The sequence below is a fragment of the Leptosomus discolor genome, chromosome 9 (genome assembly GCF_034619465.1).
Source record: "Leptosomus discolor isolate bLepDis1 chromosome 9, bLepDis1.hap2, whole genome shotgun sequence".
Taxonomy (NCBI): Eukaryota; Metazoa; Chordata; class Aves; order Leptosomiformes; family Leptosomidae; genus Leptosomus; species Leptosomus discolor.
The window spans coordinates 41,193,829-41,210,287 of NC_141399.1; the positions used below are offsets into that span (position 1 = coordinate 41,193,829).

At 42.7% G+C, this 16,459-nt stretch overlaps 1 protein-coding gene across 1 annotated transcript in view; it reads right to left on the minus strand.

The window, feature by feature from the left end:
- The window catches only part of NRK (Nik related kinase), a 103,276-nt gene that overhangs the window by 51,021 nt on the left and 35,796 nt on the right, over positions 1-16,459 (minus strand). Inside the window, exons 4-8 of the mRNA XM_086470547.1 lie at positions 9,869-9,994; positions 9,012-9,122; positions 7,091-7,181; positions 4,854-4,984; positions 1,977-2,031 (exon numbers count right to left, since the gene is read on the minus strand). Coding sequence (XP_086326673.1) covers positions 1,977-2,031; positions 4,854-4,984; positions 7,091-7,181; positions 9,012-9,122; positions 9,869-9,994 — 514 coding nt within the window. The remainder of the gene's footprint in view (positions 1-1,976; positions 2,032-4,853; positions 4,985-7,090; positions 7,182-9,011; positions 9,123-9,868; positions 9,995-16,459) is intronic.

A 16,459-nucleotide genomic window follows, 5' to 3' on the forward strand; every position in this document is an offset into this window, starting at 1 on the left:
ATGCTGTTATTGCCAGTTAAGAGAGATTTGAAAGAAAGGCTGCACAGCAGGAACAAGCACAACTTTCTTCATATTTTTTATATAAAAGGCTTCAGAAGGACATAAAAAAAGCTCACCTTTCTAATACACCAAAGGGTGTTCTCGTGTAAATGGAAATTAAAGTTGAGATTGAAATACTCATCTAGTTTATTATGCCTGGCTTATGGTTCAGATAAATGATAAGTTAAATTTTAACCAAACTCTAGCTACATCGTTCATGGCATAAGAGAAAATTCAGAATGAAGAGAAGCTGATGCGAAGCGGAGAGCTCACAAACTGCATCACTGGCACAGAGCATAATGACTAAGCACACATTTCATCTATTCTGTGTTTCAGGAGTGTGAGCACCATTATTAGACAATCTGCAACAAATTCTACTCATGCATTCAGATGCTGGTTTGTCTCCAGCCCAATGTACTTCTCTTTACTGTTACTGTTGTGGAAAGCTGAAGCTACGAAGACCTCTGCAGAAAGTAAATACCATCACATCTCATCTACCCCAGGCATTTTGTATGGAACTATGAATGGAATTGTATAGAATATATGTGCTCCATCTGTCATGGAGAAATATCGAGGGTCAGAGGTCTTCCTTCACAAAACAGAGCTACTGAATGACAACTGATAGGAACTATATGGAGGCCAATTTCTTATGATATACAGGTGTTCAGCAGCGATTGTGTTAACAGGAATGGACCTACAGCATTACAGAACTAGTAAAAGTGAGAGGACTGTGGTCTGGCAAAGCCTTCACTGTCATCTATTAATTTCTCTGTCTGCATCCACCTGCCAGGGTTTCTCACATGTGGGTTCTGGTTTTGACTTTTTCCTTTGTATTTTCAATAGCATGTGAAACAGTGGGGATGGGGGGCAGAAGTTTGGTTTCTAGCTACAGGTCCCAGACACAGTTGTACTACAGTAAAACACAATGGAACAGAATATAATCCATAGCATCTCCCTGCCAAAACTAGTGAAAACATCAAACACAAGTGGCCTGAGGAATTAGCATGCAAAACTACAGTGTCTCTCTCAGAGAAAACTCCCCATGGACTCATGTCTCAGGACTAAGCTTCAGCTAGGCTGTAGCACAGCGTCTGAGAGTGCTCCTGAACTCCAGCTGGCTCCTGAGCGCTGCTAAAACCCAAGCCTGATGGGAGAACAGCCAAGTGTGTTTTTTAAAAACATAGCCTACGTGCTCTCAAGCTCAGGCCAGAGTATAATTTTTTTCATCTCCTGTGCTCTCAGCAGTGACCAGATACCCCATCACATCACATCTGCTTCGTGGGCACTGGGGCAAAGCAACGGGTCCTCCGCGAAAACAAAATGCACGAGGTCTTTGCATCCACGCTGCAGCTGCCGATCTCTGTCCAACGGCTGCAAGAGGCTAACCAGAGGAGCGAGGTGGACAGCTGGCAGGCGAGCGCAGGCTGTAAAACTATGGCAATCTGCTGTCAGGTTGAGAATGTGGTCATGGACCAAAGCCATTACATGAGCAAATACAATATTCATCCCAAAACCTGTGAGAATCAAGTCAGCCCCAGTGTAAAAATATAACCTTTAGGGCTAGCTTCTCCCATTGTCGTATTTTTTTTTTTTAGCGACCTAAACCCAAAGCCACTCTTGTTATTTTTTCTGCTAACATGTCAATCACTTCTGCTTAGCTGTACCCACAGGCAGTGATCAACAAAGTGATGCTAGTAAGACGTCTAAGAAAAAAAACCATTTGTTTCTCTAGGAAATGAGGGCAAGGAATCAAAATACAGACTTAAAGGGTCTAAAAGGAAGAAAGCAAAAGAGCCCAGATGAGAAAAAGTCACAGATTAAAGATACAGCCAGAACCAGAATTTTGTACATCTGTGTGTTAGCCAAGCATGAGTTATTTTAACACAGAACATGTTCTCAAAGCATAGACACCCCCACCTTTATACCAAATCACTTACGAGGAGCTCCTTCAGCCATTTCAATAGCAGTGATTCCCAGAGACCATAGGTCACTCTGCAGGAAAAGAAACATTGCACATCGCAACTTGCAGCATTCAAGCTTTTTTTGTTTGTTTGTTTTCTTTTGGGGTTTTGGGTTTTTTTTGGTTTTACATTTTCCCTAGATGTCTCCTGGACTGGGTCATTTTCGTTGGAGTGACACACATTCTGCTCCCTCCCATTCCCTACTGAGCTTTTAGGAAACGTGCTAATAGCCAGAAGCTTCCCATTTCCTATGCAACTCTGAAAAGCTGATTCATCATTTAAGCAGCCAGCCCCAAAATGCAGACCTTCTGCATTCAAAAAACAAGAGCCAGAACTTAGCAGGCACCGTTTCAATATATGTCTTAAATCTTTTAAACTGTTTTCACGAGGCAGTGAGACACAGCAGTGCCTCGCCCCCACCGCTCCTGGCCAAAAAACTTCTTGGTCTTAATTCTTACTTCAGAGCAGTCATTGCTGAGTTTCTACACTGGTGGAACAGAAATTATAGTCAAGCCTTGGAGTCTGACTTTTTCTGTCTACAAAGTCTCCAGTCACAAGTTTTTGGGCATACGAAAGGAGAGCACATCATGCAGTCAGGTTTACACCTCGGTATATGTTCAGCTCAGCTACCTTGGAGTGGAGTTCCCTTTATCAGCTCATCTGGATGCTAAGGCCAGGTTTTGATCATGGAAGGTAAATCGGAAACACTACCAGTGACTGTAAAAACTTCACACATTTCCACTTGATTAATCATGAGCATTATTTTACTATTTCTTGTGCCTAAATGTAGCCAAAAGAGAGACACGTGACCAACCTAACTTGCAGGGCTTCTCTAAAATTATCTTTTAAAAAGGGAGCAACAGAAGCAAACCTTCAAAGAGTAAAAGCAATATACCATTACATGAATAGCCTGGCACTCTAACTAAATTTGACTTTGTCAACAGAGCCTTCTCAGTCCAGCTGCTCTGAACTGCTTTACAAACAAGCTGAAAATCAGTTTGCATCATAGCTTGCGGTGGAGTTTGACAACAAAACTGGTGGGAATGTAATAGATTCATGATCCTGACTTGTTACTAAGTAAATGTCTGAAAAATAGAAAAGTCTTCTAAGGGTAGTACCACAGGTTTTGGGGACAATGGGAGAAACAACCAGGCTGCAAAGAATTTTGGTTTTGAGATTCAAAGCACGAGGCACAGACAGGTGAATGGTAGGATGACAGCAGTGTTTGTAAGGGTCAGTGTATATATACACATATTTATGTGTATATATTTTTACTCATTTGTTGTATTTTTAAATTTTGTTTTTAACAGCAAGAAGTTACAGAGTGGCTTCCTGCTACTTTGCTCATTATATCAGCTATAAATCTCTGTAGAAAAGACCGGCCCCATGCCACCTTCTGAGTCATAGCACTGTCTGCATAAGTGCTTCCAAAATCCTCCACTGATCAGTTTTAAACTACCATATGCAGAACCTATTCGGAAGGACACATAAATGAACACAGATGACCTGTGACTACTACTAAAAGCAAAGAAACCTCAAGAATTAAGGGTGCACATTCCTAATGCTTATATCTTCTGAAAAGTAAATTGACTGGGGACAGGGAATGAAGAAAGATTAATTTCTTGAGGTTTCAGTAGAAGATTTACATGGTATGAAAAATAAAATAAAATCCAAGAACATTCTTTGGTCATGACTGACAATCACACAATCTGACCTCACTCTGCCAGTGCAGAACAGAAAGTCTCGACAAGGGAGAATCACAGCCTCTGAATCACTAGCGAATGGAAGCAATAACAGGTTCTTTAATAAATATTTCTAAAGCCACAATTAGAATGAGAGGTGCAAAGTGGCAATCTGAACCAAGAAAGTGACCAGAGGGTCACTCAGAAGATGGTTACTCAGAAAGCCATCCCTGGAAAACATCCTGCATGATAAGTGTAGACAGACAAATGACAACACTGCTGGAAACAGGCCAGAGAAGAAAGAATAAGCTTTGTAAGTCTCTTTGGAACAGCATTGGTATATTGTAAGATTTAGGAGGAGAACCAGAAAAAGTGCTTGATAGCTGTTCTTGGGCTCCCCAGTACAAGGAACTCACGGACATACTGGAGTGGGTGCAATGAGGAGCCACAAAGATGTTTAAGGGATTGCAGCTGGAAGACTCTGGCCTGAGAGAGATGGAACTGCTCAGCCTGGAGAAGGAAAGGCTCAGGTGGATTTCATACATGCATACAAATTCCTGATGTGAGGGCTGCGAAGACCACCAAGCCAGACTTCTGAGTGGTGCCCAGTGACAGGACAAGAGACAATGGGCACAAACTGAAATACAAGAAATTCTGTGCCTTCTCACCTCAGTCACCTTGTGAATGACCAGAAGTCATTCAGGGATGGGAAACCTCTCACATTCACATGGTTGTAAATGAGCAAAGGGATACTAATTATTGCCAATAAACTCAGGATTCGCAGCCAAGTACAGAGTAAAACAGCTCTATCACAGAGAAGAGCAGTAACTTGTCATATTAGTATTACACTACTTCAAGTATTCCTTCCCAATTTACCTCTTCCTTTCTTTTCTATCCTGACCTGCAACCTCCATATGTTAGTATTTTTTTTTGCACAGTTGTTCATAAAAATGTGTTTCATGTATTAACAATGCACCAAAAAAATTCATAATGAAACTCCACCCTTAAAGAGAGACACCACCCACATATTACAAATACTTCTGTTTGTACAGTGATAATATTATTGCGGTTTAAAGGGAGAGAAGTTTGAACTTTTCAAATACAGTACTTGAGCAGGATTTCAGCAATAACCTGCACGTTTTGCTACCTTATACAGAGTTCTAACACTTACTCTGTAATCATATGTAGAGTCTGGGTTCTCCTCGCAAGCAATGACCTCAGGTGCCATCCAATACGGCGTGCCAATAAATGTGTTTCTTCTCCCAATAGTCCTATCCAGTTGAGCGCTTACACCAAAATCCACTGAGAAACCAAGCAGAGGTAAAGAAATTAATGAAGGGTTGTATTCATGTGGCAGAGTGTTTGCATGGTTACTTTCATACTGTTTAGAATACCAAACCTTTGGGCTACAATGAATATCAAATCTGAGTTCCTCCAGTACAACTTGTCCAATAGTTGAAATGTAACTGCCTTTTTCTTTTTTCTTTTTTTTTTCTTTTTGATTGAAGGATCAAATAAACAGCATGCTAAATCTGCCAGGCAGGTTGCAGCAGACATGAACTGCTCTAGGAAGACATTACAAAATAATTTATGCTTAATCTAAATGCTACATGGAGTAGGACTCAAGATCTCTAACTAGCATCTGAAAGGAAAAATAGTGTCTACAGACAAGGTAAATTTGGATGTGTCTAATATGGCCATTTGTGAAAGCTGGAAAGAACTGTCATATCACTTCATTTTGAGGTGTTTGGAATAACTCCTTCCATACATTCATACACTATCTTAGACCAAGCTGCAGAGTATACTAGTTTATTCTGATCTTAGACTCATTACAATGAGAATCACATGGTGTTCTTTGTGCTGAAAAGGGTGTTACTTTCATCAGGATTGTACAGCAAAATGGGTTTGTTCAGATATAAAGAAGGGCCCATAGAACTAATAATTATGTGACTGTATTTTTATTTGGACAAACTTGTAAGCTATACTAATTGGATCCACTAGGCATAGCACTTGAGTGCTATTCACAGAGAAGACAAAATAACAGGGAAAAGATAGGACTGAAAGGAGACAGCCCTATGGTTATCATCAAGGAGCAGATTTTCTCGCTTACGTTACCTCATTGCAGATCATCTGCAAACCACAATCATTTGTACTACTATAATTTAACATGCCTGTTTAGCAAACCTTCTCCAACAATAAGTCAGACCTGACCTTTGGGATCATCACGCATTCTGTGCTTCTGATGGGGAGTGTGCACACTTATACTGAAGTGGAACGGAACTGGACTGAGGACCTCTTGGCTTTCTAGCTTCTTTAAGACACATGACCTAAATCTCTCTGGAAACTTTTTTTTTTTTTTTTTAATTGTTGTACTTAGTAAATGTGTTTCACCTTTACCTGGAGTTAGAAAGGTTTAACTCTCTTGTTAACCACGTGAAGAACAGTGGAACTAGTAAATACACAAGACCGTAAAGACACAAAAATCCTCCATCTTGCCAATTTTAAGAGGGAACAGTTGAAAACTGGTACATATCTTTTAGAGACTACAAGCAAAATCCTGCCTTCATTTAATACAACAGCAAAACTCCCTGTGACTTCACTGAAGCCAGGATTTCACCGTAAGATTAAACCATAATGAGATTTAAAGTACCTATTTTCACTTGCTCCAGCCAAACATCCTACCCCACAACCACAGGCCATATTTATTATTTTTATTGTCCAACTCTACAGTGAATTCTTTCAACTAAGGAGAGAGGAAGTATAAAGATCATCCCAAATAAGAGAAGTGCTCTCTTTGAGACTGCTCCTTTAAATCATTGCCATGCATTCTCTGTGATGTCTTCCCAAAACATGAAAGATATCCTCTCCTCAAGAGCGATATGTACTTGAGTTTAGTTTTAGGAAGTCAGAAGTTGTCAACATTGACCTGTCACAGCTAGAAAAGGAAATAAGTAAACTCTCCAACATTTTTGAAAGATGCCTATCAGTAAGGGCTACTCTTCAGTGGTAGCCGTTACACATGAGCAATTTCACCTATTGTCAGATTTATGAAAATCTCTAAGACCACTTCCCTTACAGAAATGGATTAGCATAATTTATTCCCCCAACCTTTTTATTTTGGAAGTCTTTGCATGCTGGGATCTGCTGTGAAGACCTGATGGTGCTGTGACTTACTAGACAGGTTCTGTGTTTGACTGCCCAGAAGTAGCTGCATTCCCCACAGCTGAGAGTGACATCCTTGCAGAACATGTCACATTTTCAGCTCTTTCTACATGACAGACACCTTATAAACACAAGCACTAATGCTACTTGACATGTTTGCTGCTCTTATGTTACTGAAGTTTCTTTCTGACACAAAATTAAAATTTTTTACAAACAGGTTTCTAACACACATTTAAGGAAACTTACCCAGTTTTACTTCTGCATTTTCTGTGAGAAGAACATTCTGTCCTTTAATGTCTCGATGGATGACATGGTGAGCATGAAGATGTGCCAAGCCCTAGAAGAAAACCAGACTACCCTTATGCTTTCTTCCCATCATTATCATGAGCACGGCATTTTTGCCTTTTTACACCTCTACCCTTCTCAGACTTTATTCATAGGGAAGTCCTTCAGATGTTATTAGCAACATGAAGACCCCAGTTTCAGGGAGAAGAGAGGACAGCAACCACAAGTTTGATAGTCTTCTTTACCCACAGGCCTGACAGTAGTGGAGCATCTCTGAAGTCAAGTGTGAAGAGAACAAGGCAACAACACTTTAAAATTCTGTCTCAGAATCAAGGGATGCCTCCTTACACTATGTGTTAAAAGCAAACCAAAGCGGGAAAGACCAATGCTCTGTATGAGGACCAGAGACAGCACCTGACTGGCCACCGTGGCTTAAATTCTGCATTCAGCAAAACAGTGTTCAATGGTGAATGGACCACAGAAAGTTCAAAATACCATGTCAGACCTCTTTTTGAATGCAAAATTCAGCTAATATTTGCAATATTCTGTCACCTCCTTCATTCCAAAATTCTCCATGGTTAAACTAGCATAGATATAAAGGAACACACTGAAATAATATGTTACAGTAAGCCAGGGGATGCTTCACTCAAAATGCTTAGCCTCTGCGATATTAATGACTTCAAATAGAGCTTCTACCCAGCTTATAAATTTTCTAAAAGGAAACATTGTCAATCCACGTTCAACTGGGTCATTCTGTTTTGAAACAAGCATGATTAAATCCAATCTCTTGTTTTACACCAGCATGCTGTTATGGTTTTCAGTTGCATGAGCGTAAACCAAATGTTTTAACATCAACTGCTTTACTAGAGATGTTACAGCAACACAAATGAATAGCAACTCGACCAGACCATTAATATTTAGGGGCTTTTTTTTGCAGAAGAGCTCTCCCCATGCTCTCCAGCTACAGCTATGACAATCTGCAGTCTAATGCCAAATACTTGTAAGATGGCCAATGTTCTCCACTGAGCACACTTCTCAACTCCTCTGCTCCAGAAGCAAAGATTTACCCCTATTCAAGCACTACTTTGGCATGCTATTTGAATTCTAGCTCCCAGAATACACATTTATCTTACCATTATCTAGAAAAGAAGTAAAACTCCATTACAAAGAAGACGGATCAGTAACTCTGTAATGGGATTTGAATTTAGAATGACAAGTTCCAACATTAATTTTTTTTCCAGGCTAGTTCACTAGATTACACTTGGGAATTGTTTTATCCTCTGTACTTTCCAGGAACAAAACAAAAAAACCCAAACCAAACTAGAACAAAAAAAGCCCTAAGCCTGCATAGAATGAAATACAGCCCCAAGAACAGTCTTGGGGAATATTGCCCCAGCAGGGCCACCTTGAAGATTTTGGAACGCTGTTTAGTCAACATTGTTTCTAACAGTGTGGAAAAGAGGCCCATGAGTATGTGCAGGTAAAGGAATTACGAACAGAAAGATCTCACACAGCATGAACAGCTGAAGCAATGAGCAGTAAGATCTCCTGATGTGGAGGACAGACTTACGGAAAACAGAAAATGTATTTACTTTTCTAGTTGCCCAGAATCTGAACATTCATAATACGGCAATTTGCCATAGAAAACAGGAATTTTCTGTTCTTCATAAAGAAAATGGGATTAACTTCAATAATATGGGATGTCAGATAGCTATCATACTGGCTCTTTGGGCTCTTCTGAACTCAAGGTCGACAGCCCATGAGCCCCATGGATCAAAACCTTTAAACGATAATGCTCATTAGTGACCTCTGTTGGCCACCAAAGGCTTGGAAAGGCCTTTTTGTTGCAAAAGAGCAACAAAGCTCTGTTGGCACAACTCACCCTGAGAACCTCTCTGCAGATATACGCAATCCAGTCTTCTTTGAAACAATTCCCTTTTGTCTTCTTTACCAGGTCAGTGACAGAGCCCGCACCACAGTACTCCATTACCAACTGCAGGAAGACAAACACGATACACCTTTACCACAGCACTGACAAGGTGCCAGCAGAGATACCATGTGCAAACACCCACTCCACCACAATCAGGGTGTGGCAAACTACACGCGACCTTCCCGGATGCCAAGTGACACAAAATCTCATTTCCTGAATCACACACATTGCTGAATAAACAAAAAAACCTCAGTAGTGCTCCGCTCCTATTGCAGGTTATGGGTACTATTTTTGTTGTTGTTGTGTAGAAAGTAAAAATCGGAAAAACCATGTGAATTTTTTCAAAATTTGAAATTTTTGCAGAGCTTCAACAATCCTGCAGCAAAAAAAAATTGGAGGATTCATTTTTCTTTGCTTTATTGCCAATTCTTCTGTTCCCTTTTTTATTTTCCAACTCAAAAAGAGAGGAAAACAACACGAAAAAAGGAGAGGAGGGGAAGAGCACAAGCTCTCTTTCACTTTAGTTAAAAAAAAAAATAAATTACAGAAATGTTTAATTTGAGGGGGAAAAAAAGCTCAAACAACAAATCAGAATGACAGCATAAGTCACAACATACTATATGGCCATCCTCAAAGGAAATCATAGGGGATGGAAGATGTCTAGGGAGAAGCAATCTTTCTTTTTTATATGTTATTCTTCAGAACAATGACTTCAGAGTTTCACTGAGACATAGTCCAAGCCAACCATACTGGAGCTCTAAAGAAAGGAGCTGTAAATCTGATGAATTGAAATGACACTAAAAACTTACCCAGAGTTGATCATCTTGGCCTGCAGGACTTTTCTTTACAAATGCACCATAATATGTAGCAATATTCCGGTGATGTGAGTACTTTTTCAGCATATTTATCTCCAGCTTGATTTCCTCTTCTTCATTCTGTAGCAAAAGAGAGCAGAAGGCTCCTTAGGTGACCAAGGATCACTGAGATGCAGGGCCTCTGTCTTTGGAAGCTTTCAACACCCAGCTGGAACCAGCCCTGAGCAACCTGGTTTGATCCCATGGCTGACCCTGCTTTGAGCAGGAGGCTGGACTAGAGACCTCCTGAGGCTCATTCCAACCTGAGTTATTCTGTGATTACGAGACTGCAATCGAAGGACAGGTTCTTAAACCGATGACTGAATCACACCAATCCATCAGCCTAAAAGAATTAATTGCTACGGTTTGATCTAAAGAATTTAAAATGTCCCGACTTGGGTATAACAATTGCACACTGTCTCCTCAAGCGGCTTAGGCAGGACCTATTACTCTCCCATTTGCAGTTTCTGTATGCAGAAATTTAGTCTTGGACAAAATTAACCAGATTAAAACAAAAATAAAAATATTCCTAATACTCCACTACTTAAATACTTGGAAAAACACTTCATGCACACATCAGCCAATTTGTCTTCCCAGTCTTTGTGGAGGGTCTTGCTGGGAGGAAATCAAAGCCAAGCAGGTGGCAACTCGCCACAACTCAAACTCCAGAGCTCAGGATTAGGATCTGCTCCTTCCTTACAGTTGTGAGGCTACCCTACCTGGACCATGGAGGTTTTTTTCCCTCCTCCTAACATGATGCCATCAGTGAAGCCTCTGGTGTGCTAGGAGCTAGCACACCCCTAGACATCTCCTTCCAGGGACTAGGCTAGCTCTGTCTTCCCGCTTTGTTTCAGTCACTTCAGGGCAGACCTCTTCTACCCAGTACAGCACCACGCACAATAAGACAACTAATGGAAACACAAGTTTTAATAATTACATTAGAAGGAAATGCTGTTTTTCAGAGAGAACTGCGTGATCTGTAGAGGTCCTCTCAGAGCTAGCCTGTTTGCTTTGTTGCCACCAAGAGGAATGGTGCACAATACCTGGTGAAATGCACATACTTTGCTCTCTCATTTGCTTTAATAGGAAATGAGTGGTGCTGCAAGGTATCCTTGTATCAGTTAAAAGGGGTACAACAAAGCTGAAAAGTGATTTACCTTGCTGCAAAACATCCCAGTCAGCACTTACTAGCTGAAGGTTAAAAAAAAAAAAAAAAGGCAGCAAGAACAGCTCAGCCCAACAGGACATTTTTCTGCACTTTTCCACTATTTTCCAGTAGCTTTGCCATCAAAGCCTTACTTTAACCATCACAACAGACTGCTTACAAAAGCAGCTGCATTGTCCTTTGTACCTGCAGCAAAACATTAAAGCCTGACAAGCTGAAGCCAAATTCCCTCAAGCATATGCATATGATGTATCTTATTAAACCTGACCACACAAAAATCACTCCCAACAGAACCAAAGGGGCCAATAAGCTTTCCCCAGTAACATCAATCCACAGCAGACACGTTACCAGACCAAAGCCTAATTGTCTTAAGCTTTAGGAAATGGGAAATGTAAAATAACTCCACTTGAAGCAAAATGAGCTATTTCAGGTTTCAGAACAGCCCCTTTGTTGAACACAGGTTCTCAAGCTGAACACATTACACTAGATATTTCATTTATCTTTTGTTTGCAATTAAGGAGAAAGGAGGACGCCGAATCCTCAGCTTGATACAACCCTGGATGTTGTATGACTTAATTAACAGGGGTAAGGAGGAGATCAGAGTCCCCAAAAGAAATCAGAGCTGACTCCCAGACAGCACGCAGGAAATCCTCCATGAGCAAGGTCCTGTTTCTCTCTGCACATGGCCAGGGCACAAAGGGAGCGGAGAGCTTGTGCTGATGCTTTGGCTCTACTCCCTTTGGGACTCCAGATAGTGCATGTGAAAGGGTGGAAACAGGCAGGTGAGGAGAAGAAGGCAGAGAATGACATAGGAACTGCCATCCTGGACCTGACCACAAGGGTCCTGTCACTGATAACAGGTTTCTGGTAATGGACCTTTAGGGAAGAAGGACAGAAAGTGGGACAAACAGGGAGAACTCCTTTCCTCGCAAACTGCCCACTCCTTCTGCTCAGGCAAGTAAACACATGGAGGGGCAACACTAGTCTTTGGTAAAGGCCTTACCCAAATTACTTAAGATCTCTTCAGACCTTAACGTTTTGTGTTTGGTTTTTTTTTTTTATCTCTGCCCATCTGCATGACCTTTGCACTGGTGGAGCCCAACTGAAAAGCTTCCCTTCTATGCCCGCAGCACCAGCTTGCAGCTTTCACAAAGTTCCCCTTGGGGAGCGGGCAGATCTCAACCACTTCCTCAGAGCTGTTGCCTCTTTTTCAGCTCTTCTTCAATTAGTTTCCTGGATGTTGGAACCGTGCGGGCACAGCTCTTATCCGAGTACTTCCTATTCTGCTGCAATCTCGCCTCCATGTTTTTAAAACAAAGATAACGATGTGCCTGTTTGTGAACACAGCTGGAATACCAGGTAGGCTCTTCCACACCCACTGGCAAGGGCGAAGAGTAGCTGCACATATGTAATGTTTCTTTCCCATTACCACCAGCAAGATGATCCAATTCCTGCTTTATGTCATGTCCTTGCCTATTTACCCAGAAGGCTGGAACCTGCTCCCTCCCTACACCTGCCTCTTCTTCCCTTGCCCATCCTTGCCCGTAGAGGCAGTTACCTGTGCTCGCACACGGCTGTGCACTGCTCAGGTACAGGGGGAGTGCCTTGGGAAGACACTGCTTAGATCGGACAGTGAGCTTCCCTGCTGAGCCCCACCACTGCTGAGTGGAAACCCTCCAAGCCAAACTCTTGCATCCTCCAAAGACAGAGCTGTGTCTTCAAGTATTGGTCCGTCTGTAAGGCAAAGGGCTGTACAAGACAGCAGGTGGGCATTTCACAGAGAAGTACTCTGTCTTCCCAGTGCTTGAGCAAGTTTTGGAAACATTACTCTCTTTCACATGGAGAAACCAAGGCAGAAGTGTAAATGTGACTGATTCTGTCCCATGGGCCATGTCTGAGACCCAGCCAGGAACTGAACCCGGATTTGCTAAGTCTCAGTGCTACGTACATCCCTCAAGCAGGGTGACTGTGGACAACTGGGGACCCTCTGCAACTTTTCAGTGCATTCATATGCTCAAGATTTCCACTTTCCACCACACCTCCCATCAGTGTCACCATCAGTCACATCTCCCAGGGGTGTAGAAACCTGCTTGTAAATCATGCTGCTTAAGAAAAGGAAACAAGCTCACAGATGTGCAGGTGCAAAAAGCTGTTTGCCTTCACAAACAAATGCATTCTGGGCACAGATGGCTGCATGTACAAAGGTGACAGGTTCATGATCAAAGGCTGTTTTAGAAGATGTGGGACTATCTGCAACAACCTTAGGAAGCAAAGAACTAGAAAGCACACGCCTCTGACCTCAAATGGAAACAAGATCATCAGCCGATAAATACTCCACCAAGAGACCCCTGAGTACTGGCGCAGTTCTAATGACAAGTTTCTCATTTAAATGTTATTTTACTATCTGGAAAGACTGAAAGCAAGGACAGACAGAGAATGATGTGCTGCAGAAGAGCTCTTTGATCACCTGCACGGATAGCTGAAGAGAAAAGCAGCAAGAATCCAATCTCTTTGCAACCGCTCTGCTTGCTTGGCACCATCGGATAACAGGAAGCACATGAGCGCATGTTGTGATCAGCTCCCCTTCAACCAGTTCAAAGGGCTCCCCCCGCAACAAAATGACATGGCAGCACTTCCTAACAGATGTCCAGAGGATCCTGCAATGACCACAGCATCCTGCTGCTGCTCGTGAGAAACTGGCCTGGGGCTGCAGCTCATGACAGCGAAGCGTAGATTTGCTCAGCTCTTGGTGTGCCCTAGATCATAGAGCTGAACAATCACAGCTGGAGCTGGTCAGGGAATTTCTGATGAAATGATTTCTTGCTGGAAAGAAGCGTAGATTTGGTGAAACAGAATCTTTTGGCAGAAATGTACTGGTTATGAAACATTAGCTGACAGACTTCTTAGATTGGATTTTCTAGCAATGAAAACATGCTGCTGGAGGAGAAAAACCCACTGCAGAATATCCAAGTAGCAAAGAATCAGGTCAGACCCCTAGGATACAAGATACCCTTGTTCAATCCTACCCTCTCCCAAGCCAGACAATGCTGACCTATTACTGAGCAGGTTAGTGACCAAACCACCACCAACCTACGCTGGCACGAGGCCCTGTCAAACTCAGCCACTGGAATTGCTCCACTTTGAATGAAAGAGATCTACTGGAGGCTTGAACTGGGGAGTCCTCTAAGCAGGTACCCAAATCACAAGGCCAATCCGCGCATTCAGCTCTTCTCCACATTTTTGGTGACGGGTGAAGGGAAGACTGCATTTGTCTTGATTTTATTTTTTAATCTTCCTGTTTTCTACCACATGAAATTTTCACTCCCTAAGAAAACTGTTCCCCATGCAGCACTAATCAGATCATATAACCATCCAAAGATGAAAATGGCCACAGGGGTTAGGAGCCTCCTGTCTCACTCAAGCAGGTTTACAATGATAGCTTCCATTTCTCATAAGCCAAATTCCATGTGAGATGTTGCTTTCAGGTGCAATTTATAGGCAGGACATTGGAGACAAGGATTTCAATATTTTAAGGACTTTATTTAATGCCTCAAGCAAGCTTTTCAAGACCAAAAGATCAGAAAATAACTATAACCTGAGTAGACTAACAATGCAGGAGAAATACTGAATCCTTGACAGGCTCTGAATTTATGACACTGAAATTCTGGAGGCTGGAAGGATTTCTACATTACAGTTAGGACCCACTACTGTGAGAGGCTTCAGTAACCAAATGCTATGAAGCAGAGAAAAGCTGTTGCTGTTCTACAGGAGAACTGAGCTTCAGAGATGCCCTGGACACGCATCAGCCTCAGCCGTACCCATGGTCCTGCCTACTGCAATTGCAGAGCAGGAATGCACTGGCTTCAGTCACTCCATCTACTCTGTGCTACAAGAGACCAGCAGCACTGTCCCTGGCCGGATGGATCAGCTCAGGAGCCCAGCAACAACCAATTTCTTGCAGCCACGTGGCTAACCCCGAGCACGCTGTGAATTTGCACTGAGGTGTCTGAAGGGCTCAGGACCGCAGCTGCCAACCCCACCCTGCCACTGCACACAGCCACTCGCGGCTCGCTGAGCTGAAAGCGATCGGGGTTTACTGTAACACGCCGAGCTGCGAGATGTGGTGGCTGAGGAAAGGACAACCCCAGGGCAGAGCAGACAGCTGTGGGAGGAACCAGCAGCTGCTGGCAGCAACTGCCTGAATCACTCCTGCACTGGTCTCCCAACATCTCACAGAGGCACTGCTGACAGCCCGGAGGAAACCAGTGATAAAGCAGAGTGCTGCATCCAGGCCTGTCAGGTGTGCCCTAGCAGCGGGAACACAGCCAACCCTGCCTTAAGAAAGTGGAAATAACAGCAGAAAGCCTTGCACCCACCCTGCACCGATGTCAGAAAGCACACTCAAGTACAGCTGAACTGGATTTGTTCAGGGTTTAGTGGGGGAACAGCACCAGGGAAAACCCATTCAGGTGGCTGCATCAACATGCTCACCACTCAACTCTCAAACCATCCCAACTGCTTTCGCATTAAGTGACTCAATGTGAAAACAGCATGACCTGTTATCATTGCCCCACAAGCAAGGGGACAGGTTCCCCAGGATGATGATGGCTCTCTAGCTTGCAAGGAAGCAGCAAATCAGACCTAAAGAGCTGGGTTTTGCTCCCAGAATCATGCCCGTCCATCAACGTGAATTCCTCAAGTTGGAATACAAGGTTGTTCTCCATTTAAATTTTGTTTCCAAGCAAGCAGACATTACTGGATGCTACGGTTGGTTCCTTACATACAAAGGAGACCATGTTATGTATAGCAAAAGGAAGGAAATCTTTCCAAGGTTCCCTTCCTGCAGTTTTTGCTTCAACTGTTTCATCAAGGAAGGGACTGTCACTGGTGTTAATATGACAGCCCACAAGTGACATCTTTGGCCAGCCCTCATGCACTGTTGACTGACCCAGCAAAGCACAAAAGCAGTCCATACAGCAGCTCTGGATCACTTCTGAGTCCCTGCCAGCTCCTCTGTCAAAGCACGGAGGTGTTCTGATCTCAGGAACCTATCTACTCACCCTTCCAAAATCCAGCAGCCTCATGTTTGGTGACAGGCATTTTTTAAAACCAAAGCACCTGATGTTATATGTACCTATAGAGCTAAAAGCAAAAATCCCATCAATCTAATGTAGCACTCATTTAAAAAATACACCCTCCTTTGTGCACAGAGAAGAGCAAAACCAGCAATTCAACTACCCAGGCATATTTTAGAAGGCAGCCATAGCCAAACCTGCCCTCAGTTATGCTTTGTAAAAGTATTACAGTAGCATCTAAGTCCAAAAAAACAACATTTAATTCAGACCACTTGCTCCTCAGGGCTGGATTCCTACACCTTCAGC